This window comes from Scomber scombrus, chromosome 23 (assembly GCF_963691925.1).
Source record: "Scomber scombrus chromosome 23, fScoSco1.1, whole genome shotgun sequence".
Lineage (NCBI taxonomy): Eukaryota > Metazoa > Chordata > Actinopteri > Scombriformes > Scombridae > Scomber > Scomber scombrus.
Window position 1 is genome coordinate 22717133 of NC_084992.1, and position 24902 is coordinate 22742034.

General features: G+C 39.5%; 1 protein-coding gene and 1 long non-coding RNA gene across 2 annotated transcripts in view; one reads left to right on the top strand and one right to left on the bottom strand.

The window, feature by feature from the left end:
• The window catches only part of peli3 (pellino E3 ubiquitin protein ligase family member 3), a 24450-nt gene extending 4707 nt beyond the window's left edge, over window positions 1-19743 (top strand). Inside the window, exons 4-9 of the mRNA XM_062444522.1 lie at window positions 969-982; window positions 2262-2391; window positions 3736-3837; window positions 11457-11681; window positions 16493-16681; window positions 19143-19743. Of these exons, the coding sequence (XP_062300506.1) occupies window positions 969-982; window positions 2262-2391; window positions 3736-3837; window positions 11457-11681; window positions 16493-16681; window positions 19143-19742 (1260 nt within the window). The 3' untranslated portion in view covers window position 19743. The remainder of the gene's footprint in view (window positions 1-968; window positions 983-2261; window positions 2392-3735; window positions 3838-11456; window positions 11682-16492; window positions 16682-19142) is intronic.
• Window positions 19744-23702: 3959 nt separating this feature from the next.
• The window catches only part of LOC134005422 (uncharacterized), a 413404-nt gene continuing 412204 nt past the window's right edge, over window positions 23703-24902 (bottom strand). Inside the window, exon 2 of the long non-coding RNA XR_009927863.1 lies at window positions 23703-24514. This is a non-coding gene — a long non-coding RNA (uncharacterized LOC134005422). The remainder of the gene's footprint in view (window positions 24515-24902) is intronic.

A 24902-nucleotide genomic window follows, 5' to 3' on the forward strand; every position in this document is an offset into this window, starting at 1 on the left:
ACAGCTTTAGTTACTTTTCAGATGCAGATTTGACACAATGGATAATATAAAGCTTTTAAAATACAACACATTGTTAAATATGAAACCAAAAAGCAGTGTGTAGTCAGGCTCATATTTCAGATGTCTATGAGTTGTTAACAGCTCCACCAAAAAGTGATTTTCCCCTCTAAACTCACAACTCACATGGTTCATATTTCAGCAAAAATCAAAGATTACTGCAGTACTTTTACTGTAATACTGCATACTACATCACTATAATACTGCAGTACTTTTACTGTAATACTGCATACTACATCACTCATAATACTGCAGTACTTTTACTGTAATACTGCATACTACATCACTCATAATACTGCAGTACTTTTACTGTAATACTGCATACTACATCAAGCTCATATTAGTTTTTAGCTTTAAGTTGGATTTTTCTTTACTTTGCTGTATTGGTTCTTTTCTTCGACCACAGGAAACTACAAAGACAGAGAGACACAGCAGAGACAGACATGGTATAGATTGTATATATAAGCATGGTAAAACCATATCTCTCCCACATGGTATTCCAAGGATAGAGACACAGACATATGCTCCCACTGCTCGACCTATTGATCCATGCACTAATGGATGATGAGAATGGCTTGGTTCCCTGTCAGTGTTATTACAGGGAGAGGGGGATTACCTGCCACCAACATTTTACAAAATCCATCCAATCATGGCTTCTCTCTGTGAGCAGTAGAACATGACTGAAGTGACTGTTGTTTCTCATATGTTATAAACATGGCTGCTAATGCAGGATAATACCCAATCTGGGATAAATCCATGGAATGGACGACAGGTATTTTATTTGAACACAGTGAGGTTATTGGGGATTATTGTATTATGTATAGTGACTTCAGTGTGTATGCTTTTTTTTTTGCTATCACATTATTTGATGTGATTTAATTTGACTCATACTGAACTTAATCTGTGTTCAGAATCACTCAGTACTGTGAGTGCATTCATTTTACATTTAACATGTTAAACTGTTATATACAATGATTAAAAGTATATAAAGAGGTTTCAAATAGGAAATTCCAGATCAGCAGCAGTTGTCACATCTAAAGCCCGTTTATGAACAATACGATCGACATGTTGTCCATAATAGGTAAACAGAACTCCAATAATTCACCCTGCTCAATATTAACATACCTGTCACACCATACATATGTCCAACACATGATCAATGCAGGTAAAGCAGGTTATCAATTCAATCCCCAGAGCCATAATACATACACAATACATGTTCTCAGTTAATGATACAATATTTACAACCATGCACATCAATCAAACTGTGGCCAAGGATTTAATTGACATCCCTGACAGTTGTAGCTATGTTACAACTATCCTCAATATGTTTCTTTTTTTTGCAGCTTTGAGCAGCTGCTCTTTTTTTCAAAGTCTATTTTGTGTGCATTGCATTGTGGGATAACACTTTGGATCTGTGGAGGATTGTTTTTTTGTTTTTTTCTCCAAATTAAATTAAAAAGTGGAAAATCAGTTATTATTATTTTATTACTTGAGATAATAAGCCTCCTATTAAAAGGAAAAAAGGGAAACTGAAAAAAGTGGTTATTAAGAAATGGAAAACTGAAATAGATTTAATAAACAAAAAAGAAAAGCTTAAATAGAAATGCTCAGGTTATTGTTTTGTTTTATCCATTTCATAATAACCAAGTGTCATTTCAATATTAATTGTCCTCTTTCAGCTTCCTTTTTCCTTTTAACATTTAATTATGATTATTTAATTATTTAATTAGTATATCATTATACTGCTTATTAAAATTAATTTCTTTTCTATTTAAGTTTCAATTTTCTTTATTTTGGGTAAAATCATCCTTACAAATCAATATTTTAAAGGGCTTTGGATCAGTCCATTAATCATGAACCATCATGTTAGCCTTTGTCTAGTCACAATAATTAAAAGTGGACAATGAAACAAAGGTAAACAGTTTCTGGATACTTATTTGAATTACTCTTGCAACTTGGAGCAACCGACTCCTTAGTATCATCTTATGTATCTGGTTTGCTTTAAATAAACAGAAGAGGTCTGTTTTCATCAGTAGAAATACAGAGACAATACACAGTTGTGTCAGACTGAGCAGTCTGTGGGAGATGATGTGCAGAAACAGCAGAGAAAGTAGAACTTAACACAATATGAAGGGACAGATATCTAAAACAAAACAGGAAATGCAATGGCTGTCAATTTAACCCAATTTCATGTTTTGCAGGCACAATGGGTCGCTGGCCAATGGGGACAAGGGTCGCAGAAGAAGTCGCCTGGCTCTTTATAAGAGACCCAAAGCCAACGGGGTCAAACCTGATGTTATCCACAATGTCTCAACACCTCTGGTGTCAAAGGTAAGAAGTCACAACATATTCATTTGACATCTTTAAAAGAAAGTATGTCGGTGAAAAGGATGACATCATATGGAGTGAGTCTCTCCTGAAACTGTTGGTAACTGGTGTTGGCCAATAGGAGAGTTAAAAGAATTGTACTAATTCATCTTAATTTGAAATGTTCTTATGGTAATCCTGTTGTGCTTAACTAATGTGAAGGAAACAATAAGGATCCTTTCAGATATTTAAATGACCGTTAAATATCAGTTATTGGCAGATTGTATTTCCACAGCATTTATTCCATCAGTACAACAATAGAGTCATGTCAGTTCACCACTATGCTGCACTCAGTTTTACTTTACTAATAGAAATTCTGTTTTCATTCACCAATTATTACCAATCTATTAAGCTATCATCAGTGAAACCTGAACACTGTCTGAAAAATACAGTATCCATCTCTTGCTTGTAGTCTTTTAATGTGAAACATCTTCAGGAAGTGTTTTCGTTGACAGTAGATCAAAAGTGTCAAAGTGCAAGCATCTTGAAATAATGAGTGAATAAAAACTATTAATATTGAAAAAGAGAAAATCAAAGCAGTAGTTTGTTGAGTACGACCTGACTCCGTTTTTGTACCGATTGAAATATTATAATGTTGTATGTGTGTGTATCTTAAAAATAGTTTTAAAAGCAGCATCAGGTTTGTTTGGAGTATTTTTTACATTTACATTTTAAAGCATTTTATAGAGCAGGAGATATCCTAAAAACCTTTTTTTTCTTTTTTTTTTTTTAATTGTGTTGGCATAGACGCCTTTATTTAGCAGTAGACAGACAGGAAACATGGGAGAGAGAGAGGGGGGGGGGGGGGGGGGTGACATGCAGCAAAGGACCTCCGATTGGGATTAGAACCGGGGTTGGCTGCGTATATGGCGCTCTGACCACTAGACCACCTGCACGCCCCTACAAACCATTTTGACAAATTATCTAAAATTTGTTTTAAAAAAACAACAACATAGTTTTGCATTTCAAAAGTGGATTATATTTATTCCACATTTTAGTTCATATTTATTTTCCTGTATATAATCAGATTTTAATTTAAAAAAATACTGCTTACACCAATTGACACCGAGTTACATCGCATCATTGACCCATGTATATGTATTGTAAATATATAGTATTTATATTGTTAACATTGACTGAAGAACTGTAGATGTCACTCCATCATAATAATGTGTCAGCTAATAAAATCACAGCAATCGTTCGGAGCGGGTTGTTCCTCCAGAACAGGAAATGTCCTCTGGGTACCTGGAGAGCAGACCTTCAGCTCTCCTTGCCATATGACCTGGATAATGTCTTTTCCATTGGCAGGCACTCAGCAACAAAAGCCAGCACAGCATCTCCTACACACTGTCACGGAGCCACTCTGTCATTGTGGAGTACACCCATGACACCAACACAGACATGTTTCAGGTCAGTATCTACACACACACACGCACGCACACACACACACACACACACACACACACACACACACACACACACAGATACGATTCCGACACAAAATGTTATCTATATGACTTGATCTAGAATTAACGTTTATTTTTATTTATAGTTATACTTCATTTTATTTTAACCTTCCTGTCGTCCTCCCGGGTCAAATTGACCCCATCTCTTTTGACTGTTCCTTCTTTCCTTCCTTCCTTCTTTCCTTTCTTCCTCCCTCTTTCTTTCATTTTCCCTTCGTTCTTCCCCTCCTACTCATACTTCTTTCCTCACTTCCTTCCTTCCTTCCTCCTTTCCTTCCTCCCTTCCTTCTCTCCTTCCTTCCTTCCTCTTTTCCTCCCTCCCTCCCTCCTTTCCTTCCTTACTTCCTTCCTTCCTTCCACCTTTCCTTCCTTCCTTCCTTCCTTCCTTCCTCCTTTCCTTCCTCCATTCTTTCCTTCCTTCCTTCTCTCCTTACTTCCTTACTCTCGTCCTCCTTCCCTCCCTCCTTACTCCTTTCCTTCCTCATTCCTTCTTTCCTTCTTTCCTCCCTCCCTTCCTTCCTTGATGTGATGACAACAGAAGGGTTAATATAAAGCTCCCTGTTTTTCTCATCTACTCCCATTTTTCAAACTCAGTACTTCACATAAAAGGCATAATTCATCATGTTGGGAAATATGTTTAAAACCTTTATTTCTCAGAGTGAGATGAGAGGGTTATTATCAATCTATATATTTTAACAATGTCAATTTTCACAATAATCCTGATGATAAATGATATGTGCACTTACTGTATCTAAAGAGTTATTAGTCACTGTAAACATTCCTCTTCTTTATTTCATTTTCTTTAATCTTCATTTCTTCCTAGTTTTTGTGGGGCCCAAATCCTCAGCCCTGTACAAAAACACACTCTGAGGTTCAACTGAAGCTAATATGAGACTCCAGCAGTCTGAGTTTGACAAATGAAGTGGGCATCTTTCTCAGTTACGATATTTTTTAGCCAAAATTCCTCTCTTTGTGTTGGAGTTCAGCAAGGAAACAGAGGTCTGGGATCACATGTTTGCCACAGATACCAGCTTGTAGAGAGCATGTTAACCACATATCAACAAAAAGTTTCATTTTAGCTGTACAGAATTCACTTTTGAGCCCATCTGAGATGAAATTGATTTTTTAGTCTGTTACAGCACATATATATCCAAAACTGAGAAATCCATATATTATTTTGGTTTCATGATGGCGCCTTTTAGTTTTACATGAATTTCAGGGATTGCTACTAGCTATCTGTCTACATAGATGGCTACCTTGTTTGTTGTCATGGCATACAGCAGTGACATCAGTGTTCTATCATATGCAGAGCAGGCAGTCACACTGAGCCTGATAGCATCCTGCTACACAACACAATAGTCACAGACCCACATTAGCTTTCCTCCTAAAGGCTCCATCTTATCTGACTTACAAACATGAACACATGTCCTGTTCTGCATCTTAGCTACTCAAAAGAGCCACCAAACAAACATTCACTGCAGAAAACTGCACGGTTATCATAAGTTAGCACACTAGATAGATAATTAGCTTTACATGTGCCTCCAAATGTCACTTAGGTCCAGTTTGATGCTGGTGGGACAGTTGCTCTTCAGTACCACCACTAACAACATGCTGTCTGTCCATGACTTGCGGCTACAGCAGTTTCTGTGTTTTGTCTCTGTTCTGTCATCTCCACAATAAGATGATTTCTCAATAAGATATTGGTTGGCATAAGAGCTTAGCAAATGTGTGTGTTTTGCCAAATGGGAACTGAATCCAGAATGGAACCAGCTGTCAGATCCCAACTCTACTCACAACAACTTTACAACAATGCAACAACGAAATCAAAAGTTTTGGTATGAAATAATATACATACATACATTCTGCATCAAAAACCTGAGGCGTATTTTGTTGGGTTTTTCATGTAGTGTCCAACCAGCGCATTACTGGGTATGAAAAAGATGCCACTCTGGGACCCTCTGCACACTCTGCATAACTATTTCTTAACCTAAAACAGACCAAACATACTAATCATTAGAGGGAGACATTAACACTGACATGTCTGTATTTCAAGGAAATGCACACATAAGCTCCATGTTACTTAATTGCATTTTTTTTTCTGTATATTGGCTTTGGAGCCTGACCAATGTTTACTGGTGTGAGGGAAGGAACTTTAGGACACGTTGGAAATTATTTTCAGTAGGAAACAAAGTCTTTAAAGAAAAAGAAGATTGTCTGCTAGGAGTGTTGTAAAAGTGAGAGTGATATTTGACCCCTTTTGTCAAAAGATTTTGACAGGTCGGGTCATCCAATCAGATGATCCCACATTATAAGTAGGTATGGCCTAATGAGAGAGTGGTTCATCCCCTCCCCCTTGAGGAGTGCAATCCGATCCATAGTGAATCGGGTTCTAAAAACCAAGAGAGGGTGGAGTTTTATGATGCGTTCCAGTTTTACTTGGAAGTCGGAATTTCTAAGTTCCCAGTCAGAGATTTCCACTTGCTGCGTTATTTGTATGAGCAAAATACGTTTTTATCAACCGGTATTGCTATCAGTGGCTAACCTGGTTTTCTGACTTGTCAGGCGTGACGTCATTTTCAACTCCAACTTCCAGCTTCCGAGGTAAATGGAATGAATTATTGGGTTGCTGAAGAAGAAGAAAATGAACAAAAATCCTCAAAAAAATGTCTGGAGACCAAACTTTTTTTTTTTCAATAAAACTTTGTCATCATAAAAAAATGTCTACGCGGTCAATTTTTTAAGGGGAAAAGTCAAAACAGGAAAGAGATGTCTTTTTCTTTTTTTGTTCCTGATCACGAGCTCGAGGTTAGCTCACGGAGGATAAGGGGATATTGAGTTCCGCCAGAGTATAAGGACTCGGGGGTAAAATGACTGGGATTTTTTGTAAGAGAGCCTTTCACAGCCTGCCCCTTATAAACAAATCCTTTTGGATCCACCATGAGTTCATTTCTTCATGATATACGCATTTTTTCAGTCATGCTCAAGAAGGCTTTTCAGTACTTCAGTCGTTGTTTTTCCTAGACCTCCTTCAGTCGGCTCTGTTTCAGGACCACGGCCAGCACCAAGTACAGTGGAGTCTTTTTCATCGTTGTCTTGAGTCAGAGTTACACTCAGTGACGTTCTCCTTTTCACCTTGTTGGAGCACAGAGAGGTATTTCTGCAGCAGAGCGTTGTATTTTTTAAATTTTTTCATAAGCCTTCAATCCCGGCTCATTTACTACGGCTCTCATTTTACCATCCAAATCATGTTCAGCCATTTGTCTCATCGTGGGCTCAGACTGAGTGAGACGACACCAGAAACATTTTTTGAGACATTATTTTGGGATGAGTCTTCCTATCGGATTTCCAATGATGGGAATGGTTCTTTTATCAACCAGCAGTCTGCCTCAGTTTTCTTTAGCCTTTTTAGTGTTTTGTATTGACAAGCAGACTCAAGGATGTTACCTTTTAAAAGATTGAAGGCTGAAAAAAAATCTTAGGAACAACGGTGCAGAATGTCTTAGAATGTCTACGTTTCTGAGGTGATGCACGGCAAAGAGCTTTCAGTGAGGGTGCATTACTTACTAAGTAGTTTTAGTCGAGTTTTTATTTAGTTTTAAGAACGCATCCACTATGCCGCCACCTTCTGGAACTAGCCTGTAATGTCAAGACGTCAAACTGAGCAGGACACAGTAAAAATAGAAGCTGATTTTATCTATCTACCTTTTTCTTTGCTTTAGTTCGTTTCACATTGTTCATTGTAGTTTTTATCTTTATTTCAGTTAACTAAATAGTTTTTTCACAGCTAGTTTTAGTTTTAGTCATGGTTTTCGTTAACTATAATAACCCTGGTAGATAGACTGCCAGCCACTAATGGGGTAGTACTCTTAATCTGAGTCTGTACAGTTCTGGAAAGGCTGGTGTGAGGTCGATGATTAAATACTGGTGAGGCTCTTTGGTATCGTCTTCAAAACTTTCCGTGAAAAAGGCTTTTTGGTTTTAGGGTTAAGATTTGATGAGCTAATATATTCATCTGCAATCTGTCTCAAGGGTTTTTAAACCACCTCAAATAACTACAGTTTAGACTGCTGGTACCACTGTGTTTACCTTGATGAAGAACATTTTGCGTCAGCCTCATGACGCTCATATTTGAAAATCTTTACCACTTCAGGATGTGAAAAATAAAATCGTCCAGAATGATGAAATGATGCTGATCAGAGAGAAACAGGTGTTTTCATCTTCAAAAGAATCAGGCAGGCTGTTCACAAATTAAATCTATTTATTCTTCTTTTGCAGTTCAGTGAACAGGAGGTTGATAAGAAGTATAAATCTATACAATACTACCAGGTACTATATTCATCACATGTTCAGTTTTCCAAAACATTTTTGGAAAGATAAACACCTGCTAGGTCCTACAATGAGACATGAAAAAAGCACTCTCAGTCTTGTGGAGGAGTTTTGGTTTTGTAATTGTAAGGGTACTACAGGGTCTGTCTATAACAAACATGGGTTGTCTGTATAGAATAACAAGATCACATTGTTACCCTACATTTATCAAGTCAATGGCATATCAGATATTTGACCTCATCTTTTCATCAGCATATTTAAACACGGCATCAAAGTAGGACCACAATCTCCTCCGACCTCGAGCCTCTCCAGCCTGTCCTGCCACTGCATCCGCTCTGAATTATTCTCCAATGTAAGAGACTTAGATATAAGACTTACCCCCAGTCCCCGGTGGCCGTGGGGTTGTATTACAGGGGCTGCTACGAGGCTTTTTTTTTCTCCACGCTTCATGCTCTGACCTCTGTCTCCTTGGGGGGTTGACCTGACCGAGTCCAATGCAGAATCCTGGCTCTCTTCAGGTTTAGTCAAAACCGGTGGGTTTGGCTGTGGAAGAGGTCAAAAACACCCCTCTAGACCTGTGACACCCAAAAGGTCTATTTTGATTAGAAAATGAACAGAAAGTATCAGAATGACAGTTTTCCAAAACTAAACAGGTTATAAATTTATTAAAATATATTCATAATAAATGCAAAAATGACACCCTGTTTCTAGTGTATACTTAGAACAACCTAGTGGTTGTTGGGGTGGAAGAGTATCATCAGACTCGTTGATGCTGTTGGTGCAAGGAGGGTTGTTTGTCTCCTGCTGTAAGTCAGGTCTCCATCTCCCTGGGTAATTGTCTTAACCATGTGGAACACATGTTCCAAGAGCTCCAGGGGCTCCACAGGTGTCGGAGTCTCTCCATGCGCAATTGCAACCAGTAGTTTAAGACGGGGTGAAAAATATGCATCTACATCTGTAACACCCCGAAGGTCTATTTTGATCAGAAACTGAACAGGAAGTATCAGATATAACCCATTTCCAAAACTTCTGGCAAAAAAACAACAACAAAATCTCACTGCAGTCTCTCAGTTTTAGAGGCAAAACTAAACAGGCTTTATGTTTATAGAAATATATACTTGTTTTACATTTATAATAAATAGAAGAATCAAACCCTGTTGCTAGAGTATACTTACCCTCAGTCACCGGTGGCTGAGAGAATGAAAACCTCTGAGTTTTGAGGGTTCCAGAAAAAGTGGAGAAAAAGTGTTAAAATTCTCTTAAAGTTCAGAAATATAGAGAAAAAAACATATCAACAGATCAACGAGTAAACCACCATACCGTTGTCCACGGTCATGGTAAAAGGAAAGAGAGAGACTTGAGGGTTCTCAGTCTTTTAAGGCTTTACAAAATCCCAGGGGTGACATAAAAAAGACATTAATGTCATATACCTGTATTTACTGATAGACACATGCTTTGAGTGTCTCTTGCTCAAGGTAGGTAGGATTACAACTCACTCTTTTAACTACTTTGTTTTTGTGAAACCTACTGTTTGCTACAGTTTAGGCCTGGAACGCTATGTTAGTTTAATTCATGTTTGGTTCATCTGAGATTATCTTTCTTACTTTTTAATTCCAGTTTTATTGAGGTGTCGGCTCATTTTTCTGGAGGTGCTCAGTGGGAAATTATTCCACAACACTTCATAGTGCTGTAGTATCCCCGATGATCATCCATCACTGATTGGTGTTCAGATAAACATGGGGAAGCTTCATTCTGACACAATAATGATGTTAGAATGTGGTAATATTTCAACTACAACAATAGTTTTGGGGTTCATCTTTGAGGCCTGACTTAACAGAGAATGGCTCTTAACAAGAGATTCCGAACCACCATAAGACAAGCTTAAATGAGATGTCCTGCAGATTTTAATATTAAGTCTAACAGCGATTGAACCTCTCAGTACTGTAGAGTCAGTGAGAAGAATAAGTCATATACCTCTCAGTGAGTACAGAAGTCATTTGTTTGCAAATTTGTGAGGTTTCTCCAGACTGCAGCATCAGTGGAATAAGCAAGAGGTAGCACAAGAAAAAGAGTATCAGCCAGAGAGAGGGAAGACAAAGATTGAGGAGATAAAATATACAAGAGGAGATGAGTCAGACCTGTCTGCTCTCAGCAGCTCACAGTTGTTTTCCAGCCTCCTTCTCTCATCATCAAGCAGATCCATACAAAGCTGTGACTCCAGCAGACAGATCTTACAGGGCTCCGCTCCAAACTATCCATGACTGTCTGCCTCCCTCTGTCTACTCTGTTAACAGCTCGCTTCATCCACATGTTTACTCTGTGACCTCTAGTGGAATCTAGTCGTGCAGATCATATTGATTTTATAGTGTGCAGGTTTTAGGATATCTGTCTCAACCATGATTCAATTCAACAACTATTTCCAGAAACAGATAATCCACAGAATACACTCTCAACAGTTTAATGGGGACTATTGTTGAAGTAGAAGGTGAAAGAGATGTCGCCAATTCAAAGGACGCTCTTGAGTTTCATTCAAAGAAACAATTAGCCAACTAACCATGTTTAAACTGATCCCAACCTAACACCAATTATATCTGTAAATAATAAATATACCTAAGACCTCACCTTAGCCCCATTTGGGACTGTCCCACTGTGTGGGAGACGACCCCAAAATGTTCCATAGAAAAATGGAAGTAAATGGTAAATAGACTGTACTTATAAAGCACCTTTCTAGTTTTTTTGACCACTCAAAGGACTTTTACACTACATGTCACATTCACCCATTCACACACATTAATACACCATTGGCGCAACCATCGGGAGTAATTTGGGGTTAAGTATCTTGTCCAAGGACACAGCAACATGTGGATGGCCGCTCTACCTCCTGAGACACAGCCCCAAAGCGCTCCACATATATTGAAGCACAGTGTAAGTGATCACAGAGAGCAGTAACTGGCTGTCTGAAGCTGTCCAGTCACAGTCACCAGTAGCAAAAACTTAACACAACTTTCTATTTTGTAACTTTTTATGTCATCAACACACTACATGTTGGCTGTGATGCAGATTCTTTAAAGGCAGACTGTGTTGTTGGAACACATGGCTGATTCTCTGATGTACTGTGTTACATCTCATATAAAAACCTTTCTATCCACACATGATACAGTAGGATATTACATGTACACTATATGATTGTTTCTGTTTCTTTTTGATGACATCAGCCCTCTCTCTTGGTTGTCTCAGATTGGCCGGTCCACAGAGAGCATGATCGACTTCGTGGTGACGGACACAGCAGGCAGCAGCAGTGGTCAGGGCGGGGGTGCAGCAGGGGAAGGTGGTGGTGGAGGCCAGTCGGCCCAGAGCACCATCTCCCGCTACGCCTGCCGCATCATGTGTGAGCGCAGTGCTCCCTACACCGCCCGCATCTACGCCGCCGGCTTTGACTCCTCCAAGAACATCTTCCTGGGGGTGAGTACTCTACCTACTACTCAGGGACTGGTAACCATAGCAACCGAAGCGACAACAGGGACATGGATGGGCCACCCACGGGTGACATCATAGCTGTGAAAATGGGTGTCAGTGCATGTGACCTGGCTTTAGGGAGCAGTGTGTGTGTGTGTGTGTGTGTGTGTGTGTGTGTGTGTGTGTGTGTGTGTGTGTGTGTGTGTGTGTGTGTGTGTGTGTGTGTGTGTGTGTGTGTGTGTGTGTGTGTGTGTGTGTGTGTGTGTGTATGTGTAATGGTGCTCTGGCCTTGCCTCTGGTCGTATGTTCCTGTCTAAAGCTATTGGTCAGATAGATGTCTGGTTACATACCCGCTCTGTGAATAAACTACATATTATAACATAATATAATATATAATATTTCAGTTTGTGTTTAAACACTGTATATATGCTGTGTTATACATTAAATGGCTTTTGATGCTTTAAAGGTAAATTTTAGGTAAATTCTTATAAGTAATAATAACCTTTTATTCATTGAGTTAATACAGTGACATCACTACAACAAAGTCTGATGGGTTAAGAATTGAGTTAAAATATGTAATTGCAATTACTCTGAACAATATTTAAAAAATTCCACATTAAAAATGAATGAATATTCCCTCTTACTTATCTTCTCTTTTAAAACAAGGAGATCACAATCTTCACTCTATGGATATTTTGCGATTTGTTTTTCCTAAAGTAAGAACTGAATTGGGAAAGAAAGCTTTTTAGGTTTTTGGCTCCTGATGCTATACTTTGGAATAATTTACAATCTTGAACTTCATCTTCAAAACCTCGTACCCTTGTCTGAATTTAAACACTAGTGAAAACTCTGGAGTGTGTGTGTGTAAGTGTTTTATATGAGTACGTTTTAATGGATCTCATTTATATGTTGTGTGATTCTTTTACTGTAACTGTGTTGCTGATGTCTTGGCCAGGTCTCCCTTATAAAAGAGATCCTTGATCTCAATGGGACCGACCTGCTTAAATAAAGGCTAAATAAATTAAAATAAAATACAATATAAATTAATAAGTGATAGAAATGATGGCCAGAAGTACAAAAAATACGATTCTAAGCTTTTAATAGAGAGGAGCACACTGCTTACATCCACTACAGCCTCACAGTCATGCACCATCCGGCCAGCTCAGCAGTCCTCATCTGGACACACTGTGTCTCACTGTGTGTCCACATCACTGGATATGACTGTGAGGAGCTTTGCCCAGCGTCACATCAGCTACAAGCTAAAAAACCAAACAGACACACATGTACTAATACATACACATGTTTAAAGCATTGAAATGATACTCTGTGCTTAAGCTTAACATGTTACTGTCAAGGTGAGCATACTGGAATACAGAGAAGACCCCTCTTTGTTAATAAAAAAACATGTTTCTTTTTCAGTGTGTAGAATTTAGTGGAATCTAGCTGAATGGACCTGGCAGAAATGTAATATAATATTCAACCTCACGTCTAGATGCTACTAAATCCTACACACTGCTCCTTTAAGTAATTAGATATATTAAAAGTACATATAGTATATTTTATGATGTGAAAGCTTCCAAACCAGAGCAGGAGCTTCTGGGATGAGGCAGTCTTAAACGTGACACGTACGTGCACAAAGCCATGCAAACCAATAATAGCCCTTTCTCATGACGGCATGACTTCATCCCATGCAAGATTCATCAGGACCCCCGACAACTAGGCCAGCAGTCAGACAGAGATAACGTCAGCAAGCAGTGCTCATCACACACACACACACACACACACACACACACACACACACCACTGAGGCTTGTATAACTCCTCCAGCCATCAGGACTAAACTTACACTGCTATATGGAACACATTTTGTCCTTTTATTAAAAATCAGGACTGAATGAGGCTCTTTTGTTTCTCCTCTGAACTGTTTGATGCAGATGAGTACTGTATATATTTGTGGAATTGATAAATAATGCATGATTGTATATGAGAAGACCTTGACCTGAATTGTTTTTAATGAGACATCTGGTCTGATTCGACACAATTATTCATGAATGTTTTGATTTCATATAAACATCTGCATTGAGGTGAAAGACATCCTCATAGATATTTAAAGCTCCTATGTGTATTTTTATGTGATTGTTTTTTAAGTAGCACATGAGACAATCCCAGTGGAATTAGCTTTAGTCTATATGTTGCATCTGTCATCTGTCTTCAGGTCAGATCAATGGAGGTTAGCAGCATGTCCTGAAACAGTGCAGTATTTGATACTAACATTAGGGGGCGCTAAAGTCAAAGAGCTGTTAGCATTTAGGTAAGATCGCCAATATTATGAGCAAAAGATCTAGTTTTGCCTGTTCGCTAACATGCGATCTGAAGAGCTACAGTTCTTTGGCTTCACACATTAACCCTCCTGTTGTCCTCAGGAAGGAAGGAAGGAAAAGAGGGAGGAAGAAAGGAATGATCGAAGGAAGGGAGGAAGGAAATAAGGAAGGACAGAAGGAATGAAGGAAGGAAGGAAGGGAGGAAAGAAGGAAGGAATGAGGAAGTAAGGAAGGAAGGAAATGAGTAAGGAGGGAGGGAGGGAGGAAAGAAAAGAAGAAGGAAGTAAGAAGAGAAGGAAGGGAGGAAGGAAAGGAGGAATGAAGTGAGGAAAGAAGGAAGGAAGAAAGGAATGAGGAAGGAATGAATGAAGGAAGGAAGGAAAGGAGGAAGGAAGAGATGAAGGAAAGGAGGAAGGAAGGAAGGAAGTGAGGAAAGAAGGAAAGAAGGAAGGAAGGAAGGAAGGGATGAAGGAAAGAATGAAGGAAGGATGGAAGTGAGGAAGGAAGCATGGAAGGAGGATGGAGCAAAGAAAGAGGGAAGGAGGGGAAGAATGAAGGAAAAATTAAAGAAAGAGGAAGGAAGGAAAGAAGGAACAGTCAAAAGAGATGATGGGGTCAATTTGACCCGGGAGGACGACAGGAGGGTTAAAGAGATTCAAGGATTATGCTAGTTTATTACAACTTAGGTTTTATTTATGTAGTTTTGCCCATCATTTCTGTTATAAATAAACATTTTACTCACCAAGCTCACGGCTGGTAACATTGTAGCATCGCAAAAAAACTCTGATAGGGAAAAAAAAGAAGGAGTAAGTCTGTCACAGCCAAAAAAAATGGTTGGAACCACTGAGCCTAATCACTTGGATATAAAACCAAAAGTGATGTGGGGGTAACATCAGGGTTTGTTTACAACATGTCTGATCATGTGATTGCTCGTTTTGTCATGACCGAGTGGACTTTATTGTAGTGATGTCATCTTGTTCCCAGATCTCAGCTTATAATGTGAATGTTCAGAGAGGTGGGGGTGTTATTAAAATGATTTTATTCAGAGGCACAGTGGGCCTCTACAGTCAATTAAGTCTATTAGGATATTTCTATTTCTTGCAGCTGTTAAAGTAACATTTATAAAGTAATTATTAACTTAAATAAAACAATTACAAAACTTGAACTTGAGACAAAACTTGAATTTGAAGGAATATTTGAATCCTTTAAAAAAAATGAATTCATCAAGTAGCATGATATGTCACTCTCAGTGATGTGATGTCACATTCATGTCTCATCCTTTCCTCATCCAGACACATAGAAGATGTGATCCTGTACAACAAAACAAAAGTGTCATGCTAATTTAACACAGCAGAATGAAATCACCCAACACTCCTTTCACTACTCAATCAATCAATCTTTATTTATATAGCACCAAATTACAACAAAAGTTATCTTACCCATAGAGCAGGTCTAGACTGTACTATTTCATTTCATTTAAAGAGACCCTGTGGATAGCACCACTCGGCCAGATGTGCCAATACACTAAATGTCATTCTTGAAATTCAGTATATACTATCATTACTGCACCATCATGTAGCCTAGATGCAGCATCATTGTTATTGTCACACAAGTGTCGCACAAGTGCTGACAGTGAAAGTCCATTTCTGATTTTATTGTTGTATGTTTTTATATGTTTGCACCAATAACTGTTCTCATGTTGTAGCGCTTTACTTACATTTTGTTAATTTGATATATTTTATATGGTCTATGGGTGAAGCAGCATAAGTCAGGGGGGGGGGGAAACATTTTTGTCCCCATTGGTGACAAAAATAACTCATCCCACCATCGCCACCAGCAAATTTCACCCTGTGGATATTAATATGGAGGACAATGTTATTAATGCCAATAGATATAACGGCTGAAACTATAAAAATAAATCTTAAGTAACAATATTGGATGGGTAGTTTAAGCACAAAGGTCCACTTACCAGCATCAGAGCTTGTAATAAGGAATTATCCTTTAACTCATCCAGTGAAAATATTCTTTCCTCTAAATGAATGCTTCCACAGGTAAATGCTTATGCTGCATTTTAAAGTGTTTTTTTTTTAATTCAGCTGCCAGAAATGTGCTGTTTCCTTCCCTGAGAGCTCATTTGTGTTCATAATACATTGTTTTTTTTCTTAGGTGTGAGTGTATCTATCTGTGCATTAGTCAGTAGTCATTCTGTACGTAGCTAAATATAGCAGCAGAGAAAAGCAAAGCTGGCTGTTTTTCTAGCCAGCCACCTCTGACATCCACCTACCTCCAACAGCATCCCTCCTCCCTCTCTGTGCCTCCCCATCATTCTCATAACCTTTATGTCTGCCTGCTCTGTGTGTCTGTGTGTGTGTGTGTGTGTGTGTGTGTGTGTGTGTGTGTGTGTGTGTGTGTGTGTGTGTGTGTGTGTGTGTGTGTGTGTGTGTGTGTGTGTGTGTGTGTGTGTGTGTGTGTGTGTGGTGGGTGGGGCTCTCTTAGGAGCGAGCTGCCAAATGGAGGACGTCGGATGGCTTGATGGACGGCCTGACAACCAATGGGGTGCTGGTGATGCACCCGGCGGGGGAGTTTGTGTCTGAGCCGGCTCCGGGTGTCTGGAGGGAAATCTCAGTTTGTGGTAACGTCTTCGCTCTGAGGGAGACCCGCTCAGCCCAGCAGAGGGGGAAATTGGTAAGATGAAGGGGGTTATTGGGGAAAATGAGTCCTAAATTCACTTGACAAGGGTTGAGGTTACTCACTTTGATATGACCCAAGGCCATAGAAATGAGCTGTGTGACATCAGTGTGAAGTCATGCAAAATGTGTGAGGTTCAATGCTTTATTGTTATGTCAGCGTAGTTTCTTCCAAATTTAAGACCTCCACAAACATGTTCCACTAGCTGAACCTTAAATATAAACCCAGCCAGCATGTCCATGTGGGCCCCAAAAGGGTTACATTTGGGCTGCAAATATGGGTCCTAAGTGGGTTTCCATGGTGGCCCCACCTGTGTTTGTAAACAAGCAATATAACAGACTGTACATTACAAAGATACTGTTTTAAACTGACTGGTTTATAGACACTTGATGCCTATGTGCTGATAATATTGGTATTTTGAAGAATATGTCACCTGTCAGAACCAGAGCTCAATGAGCATAGTGCCATCATGTGGTGGTCCTGAGGGAGATTCCTTCATAGTCAGTTGCGGAAAAAGTATTCACATCATTTACTTAAGTAAAAGTACCCAAACAGCAATGTAAAAGTACTATAGTATAGTATGATATCTAAAAGTCCCGCCTGAAAAATCCTACTATGAGTGATGTAGTATGCAGAATTACAGTAAAAGTACTGCAGTATTATGAGTGATGTAGTATGCAGTATTACAGTAAAAGTACTGCAGTATTATGAGTGTTGTAGTATGCAGTATTACAGTAAAAGTACTGCAGTATTATGAGTGATGTAGTATGCAGTATTACAGTAAAAGTACTGCAGTATTATGAGCGATGTAGTATGCAGTATTACAGTAAAAGTACTGTAGTATTATGAGTGATGTAGTATGCAGTATTACAGTAAAAGTACTGCAGTATTATGAGTGATGTAGTATGCAGTATTACAGTAAAAGTACTGCAGTATTACGAGCGATGTAGTATGCAGTATTACAGTAAAAGTACTGCAGTATTATGAGTGATGTAGTATGCAGTATTACAGTAAAAGTACTGCAGTATTATGAGTGATGTAGTATGCAGTATTACAGTTAAAGTACTGCAGTATTATGAGTGAAGTAGTATGCAGTATTACAGTAAAGTACTGCAGTATTATGAGCGATGTAGTATGCAGTATTACAGTAAAAGTACTGCAGTATTATGAGTGATGTAGTATGCAGTATTACAGTTAAAGTACTGCAGTATTATGAGCGATGTAGTATGCAGTATTACAGTAAAAGTAATGCAGTATTATGAGTGATGTAGTATGTAGTATTACAGTAAAAGTACTACAGTATTATAGTGATGTAGTATGCAGTATTACAGTAAAAGTACTGCAGTATTATAGTGATGTAGTATGCAGTATTACAGTTAAAGTACTGCAGTATTATGAGCGATGTAGTATGCAGTATTACAGTTAAAGTACTGCAGTATTATGAGCGATGTAGTATGCAGTATTACAGTAAAAGTAATGCAGTATTATGAGTGATGTAGTATGTAGTATTACAGTAAAAGTACTACAGTATTATAGTGATGTAGTATGCAGTATTACAGTTAAAGTACTGCAGTATTATGAGCGATGTAGTATGCAGTATTACAGTAAAAGTACTGCAGTATTATGAGTGATGTAGTATGCAGTATTACAGTAAAGTAGTAGTTTGGTCCTCTGACTGATATATTATTATTATGACATCATTAGATTATTAATAGTGAAGCATCAGTGTTAGAGCAGCATGTTACTGTTGTAGCTGCTGGAGGTGGAGCTAGTTTACACTACTTTATATACAGTTAGCTAGTTTAGTCCAGTGGTTCCCAACCTAGGGGTGGGGCCCCTCCAAAGGGTCAGCAGATAAATGTGAGGGGTGTTGAGATGATTAATGGGAGAGGAAAGAAGAAAAAACTAAGTTCTGATACACAAATGTATTTTCAGTTTTTGGACTTTTTCTCTAATCTTTGATTTTTGCTGAAATATTGGATCATTTGAACATTTATTGAAATGAAACCATGAGAGAAGTTTAGAGGGAAAAATCACTATTTGGTGGAGCTGTTAACAACTCATAGACATCTGAAATGTGAGCCGACTACACACTGCTTTATGTAAGACGTCAAAAGACAAAAAGGTTGGAAACCACTGGTTTCATCTTTAACTATGTGTTGTATTTTAAAAGCTTGTTATATTATCCATTCCTGAAAAGCTGTCAAATAAATGTAGTGGAGTAGAAAGTACAAATTTTCCCTCTGAGATGTAGAAAAACTTATGTACAGTTCTTGAGTAAATGTATTTAGTTACTCTCCACCACTGGTTATTGTGGACCAGTCTAATGCAGAGCAGTAAACATATTCCCAGCAGTATGCTCTGTCTCTTTGATGATGACAGTCCAGGTATAACAGCTGATCTAACCTCCTCTCTTCTCTTTCCTTCTCTACTTTTCTTCCCTCTGTTTTCTTCTCAGGTGGAAAATGAGTCAAACACCCTCCAGGACGGTTCTCTGATTGATCTGTGTGGGGCCACCTTGCTGTGGCGGACCCCTGCCGGACTGCGCCACACCCCCACCCTCAAACAACTGGAGTCCCTTCGCCAGGAGCTGAACGCCGCCAGGCCCCAGTGTCCTGTGGGCTTCAACACTCTGGCCTTCCCCAGCCTGGCCCAGCGCGAGATCGTCGACAAGAAGCAGCCCTGGGTCTACGTCAACTGCGGGCACGTACACGGCTACCATAACTGGGGCTACCGCAAGGAGAAAGGCCCCGCCGGTCCAGGGGGCACGGCGCCCGCCAGCACCGGGGAGAGGGAGTGCCCCATGTGCCGGCGAGTCGGCCCCTACGTGCCGCTGTGGTTGGGCTGTGAGGGAGGATTGTACCTGGACGCAGGGCCGCCCACTCACGCTTTCTGCCCCTGCGGTCACGTATGCTCAGAAAAGACAGTGGTGGGGTGGAGCCAGATCCCGTTACCCCACGGCACCCACGCCTTCCACGCTGCCTGCCCCTTCTGTGGTACTTGGTTGACAGGGGAGCAGGGCCACATCAAACTCATCTTCCAGGGCCCCGTCGACTGAAGAACAGACCTGGGAAGCACTCAGAGGACGGTGACGACGGAACCTGCTGAGTAAAGACTGTGAGACTGTGAACGAGAACATGAACAGTGGAGTGTGTGTTTAAAAAGAAAGTACAGGAAACAGACTGTTGACATGATGAACAGAGAGCAACATGCAAAAGTAGATGCCAAGGCTTCAAATGGAACATGAGGTGTATGGAGAAGTTGTAAATAAATTGTGTTGAAATGAACACATGTTTGGTGAGTGTTTGTTCACCACTTTAAAGGACAGTTACAATTTATTTTTTGTAGTTTTGTCCAATATATATAAGATCCCAAGTAATAATAAACCTGAAAAACCTCCTTAAGTCTAATATTGAGGTTGCTCTACATGTGATGGTGTGTAGCTGGATGAATATGAGCAGCCTTCTCTCTGTAGGTGCAGCGGCGTGCAGACTACACCGTGGTAAGCTGCAGACTCCACAGAGTATCTCTAAGCTTTGCTCCCAGTTTGCAGCGCCCCCATTGTGCTAAAAATAACTCAAGGTCAGTAGCAGCCCCATTCCTCACCAACAGGAGAGAGAGAGAGAGAGAGAAAGAGAAGAAGAGAAGAGCTGCACATCACCTATTCAACACCTGAGTTAAACAAATATTGAGTGAGCTTTCAATTTGTCCTGATGGAAGAACTCCACAAAGTGCATCTTTTTATGTATGTTACACGTTGGTAAAGATTGCTTTTTGGAGTAGGTGCTGTATGCATATCATTGCTGAAAGGTCTCACTGCAGCCTGAATGCAGGGGCAGCTGCAGTCCCTCCACAAGCTGCTGCAGGGTTTTTATATCAGAGTCAGAAACCGTGTGAACGTCTCTGCACAACAAGCGCCAATGTCAAGCATCTGTTCGGGTCCAACGTTTCCGTTTGACACGGTGATATATTAGAGCTGCCTGCACCTACAGATGATCTGTGTGTGTGTGTGTGTGTGTGTGTGTGTGTGTGTGTGTGTGTGTGTGTGTGTGTGTGTGTGTGTGTGTGTGTGTGTGTGTGTGTGTGTGTGTGTGTGTGTGTGTTTGGTTATTTAAAGGTCCACAGGGAGAGGCAAGGGGGTACAAATCAAGGGCGTCTGCCATGTGGATGACAGGCAGCAGAGGAGATCTACAGTATGTGGGGCGGGGGGGGGCGGGGGGGAGGGGGGGGGGGTTATGGATGCTGGGGAGGGACTCCCTTCTCCCTTCCTGTGGTGGCTCCAGTAGAGTGCAACAGTGCGCTCCTATGGAGAGAGTGTAATGTGTGTGTGTGTATGTGTGTCTGTAATTATTGAGCTTTCATCAATATCAATCAATGATAAAATGAACTCTTTTTTTTTTAATGGTAAGGGGTAATAATGTCCATCTACTCACCCCTTTAGTCCAGAGTAAGATACACCAGCAACTACTGGTCGGGTCTGTTTCTCCAAAGTATGTAGCAACATGCTGAGATTTGCAAAACAAGATAACTTCTTAAATTAATAGTTAACCCTTACATTCTGTTTGGATCAGATTTGACCCATTTTGACATTTAACAGCTGTAAAAACAGCTGTAAAATGTCTTTTACTCTGAAATTTGATGACTTTTCCAAAAGTGTCCCATTCCCAAAATGCACTAAAATGAAAATATTTAAAATGTTATACTTTTGTACTTGCACCTATTGTGTAGTAAAAAAAAAAATCTCTAAAAAATCTCTTTAGTGGGGAAAATATTCAATTTGCTAAACCAGAAAATAGACACGTTCGGTGTTTTGAAACAGAGAATTTAAACTTTTTCCTTAAAAAACAATCAATCAATTATCAAGATAGTTGGTGATTCATTTCATAGTTGGCAACTAATTGATTCATTGACTAAGCTTTGCAGCTCCAGCCTAACAGCATGTAGTCTTGTCTTTTTTAATTCAACCACAGGGAGTCACCAAAATCTTCACCTCACTCACCTCAGTTTAAAAAAACAAAGATTTCAATGATCCCTGAGGTCATTTCAATCCTTGTTTTGACACACAGGGTGACATTCGTACATCCAGTCAGCTGTTTTGATGTCCATATGTTCTACATATTGATCAAAGGACAGAAGACAGACAGTGTCTCCGAATGACGTTTTATTCAAAGTTATTTTACAGTTTCCCATAGATACAGCACAAGTAACAGAACCAGAAACACAGAGAGCTGTCAGCTTGTCACGGTTATGTAAACATCTATAGAGCATTGGTCAAATGTAATGATGTCATCAAATCAGAGCATGTTGGATTTCTTTGGATTCTTTGGTTTGGAGTGTGGCAATGCTGAGCTCTTACTGGCTTCCAATCAAAAACTGTACAATTATACATGAGGCTGTTTCTTACTCACAGTGAGGTCTCTGAGTTATCCAGAGCATCACGTTGCTTTTAGAGGGTTTTTTTCTTCCAACAGATTTCATCCTTCCTCATTTTTATTGGAGTGGAAGCAGAAATAGCTGACACAGACATTTGAAAACCTCAGTAGATGAAACAGAAACTGACTTGATTGGACACCACAAAGGCTATGTGAGAAAATATGATTTGTGGTTTTCGTGAAGTGACCCTTTAAACTTCCCTCTCCTGCCAGCATAATGTCAAAGCAGCAGCAACAGCAGCAGCAGCTCATTGACTCCCACACTGTGGCTGAAGATGGTACTGAACTTTACAGACAGCTGACATATGATGCACATAATGATCACACTCTCTATCAGTGAGTCTTTGTGTTACACCCTCACTGCATATTTGTCTCTGCTCGTGTCTCCCTGCGTGTCGTATTAGATAGTGCTGCTTTTCATTATCCTGCTGTAGGGCAAATATCAGAATGTAGTCAAACAGGAGACAGAGAAGAAGCTGCAGAACAAGCCTGACAGGAAAGATATCACTCTGCTGGTGTCTGTGGGTCAAAGGCTTCTGTCAGTTATCACTGACTAAAAACGACTTATAATCCAGCAATAAATAAGAATTATTAAAGATATTGATATGGGAAACCTTATTATTCTTTTACAAGTTGCTAAAACCAGTCACAAAATGTTAGGTCTGATTGAATCATTCAGGTTGTTAGTACAGCTGATCCTGTGAAAACCTTGTCAAGTCACCCTGGTGATGCTATAGTGATGTCATCCGGGTTATATGTTAGCTTGGGCTTGGACTTTATGGGAAATGTAGGAATCTGTGATTTTAGAGCTTTACCTATGTTAGGGAGTTAACGTGAGGATTTTTCTGAGCTTTGCCAACTTTATGGAAGGAAAATACTAACATGATGACCCTTTGACTCTTTAACATTTTATAATCCCCTCTTTATTATAAACTGTTTATATAAACTGATCAAATACACATTGATTAGTTATATCAACAGTACATGTTCAGAGTCATAATTGGTAATTGATTAGTGACTAGAGCACTACTACCAGTACATAACATGTGTAAGAAGCTTTTTCAATCTCTGCCCTAAACTCTTATCCTGTGTTCTTACATAGATGTCATACACACTTACATATACATATACAATACATGCATCATTTATCTGATGAAAATGTTTATGCCCAATACTAAATATCAGCATATCAGCAATGTTAAGAACTGTACAAAATGATTCTTTTAGCTGAGGGTAGCCTACATTTTTCTTTCAGATTCTCCCCTATGACTTTTATTGTGAAAAGATGTATGTATGCCTTTGTGTGCAGCATGTGTATTTGCCATATGCAGAGGAAAATATATATCCTTATAACAATTGATGGTTATTGTACCATCTTAAATGATTCATAAACGTGAAGTTAGTGATCAATAGTGAAACTGACTGTACTAATTCAGTATTGATATATATTTTTAGATATTGGGGAAGAGCCACGCTTTTTAATTAGGTTAAAAAATTAAGGTTCTGCCCTCTTTTCTCATCCCAATGATTACAAAAAAAACCCCATCATGAGTACTGTGAGTTAAAATAACAGACGAGCTCTCATGTTGACGATCTTTTTCATCATTTTATTATATATATATTTATAATATGTACAGAAAAAAAACATGATCAAACTCAGCAGGGAGACAGCACCAAAGTGAACAAGCAAAACAGAAAAAGACAGAAGGTGACTGACAGGCGAGCTCCTGCCCGGTGCTTTTTATTAACAAACAACACCTAGTGAGTGCCTTTATTAAGCCAATGAACAAGTGTGCAAATGACATGGAAAATCCCCCCCCCCCCCCTTCAGCCCCAAGTGAATACAAAAGAAAAAGAGAACTAAAGAAGAAAAAGTCAAGCATTGTTTCATCAGAATCACATTCATAAGCATAAGCCCCACCCCTACATTTTTAACCCCTCCCTACACAGTGTCCCCTCATACTTCCATGGACTAGACAACACAGTATAGTTTAATGAACACATTAAAAATCAGTAGAATAGCGAGACTCGTTTGAAAGAAAGGTTCAAAGACAAAATCAAAGCGCAGGAAATCCTGTATATGTGTGAGTGTGACTTTTTGAGTGTTACGTTTTCAATGATTGCTTGTTCTGCATCTACTCAAGTGAGAGCGGCGTGATGCCTGGATGCCGACATGTGTCCGAAAAAGCTGAGGAATGTTACACGTGATCCTGCTTCGCTCTATACATACACATACACACACACACACACACACACACACACACACACAAACATGTCCTGATGTTTCCCTCCCTCCAGTCCTGCACAGACAAGTGTTCCAGGTTAGTGTGACAAGCCTGAAAAACACAAGTCTATTAATATTTGATGCTAACACACACACACACACACACACACACGACTCATCTCCAAATGATGCCAACGTAATCACACGCAACACATCTGTCACACTGGAGTTTAAGAAGATGCGGCTTCCTGACCGAGCATCAATCAGTGATAAGGCTTCACAGATGGAAGGCTGTTGTTCTGGAGATCATGTGACTCATCTAGATTCAGTTCTTTTCTTTTTTTTTTAAAAGGAGCTGAAATTGCACTTTTTGGAAGCTGCTGATCTTGGTGGAGCTGCGATGGAGGAGCTTCACCACAGCACGAGGCGCTGTTGTACCTGAAATGCTGACGAGTTTTTTTTTTTTTCTTAAAGGACGACGCCTCTGTGAGAATCCAACATCTGGGTGGAGGAGAAGGGGAAGGGAGGGGTTGAGGAATTCATCAAGTCGCAGTGACATGGT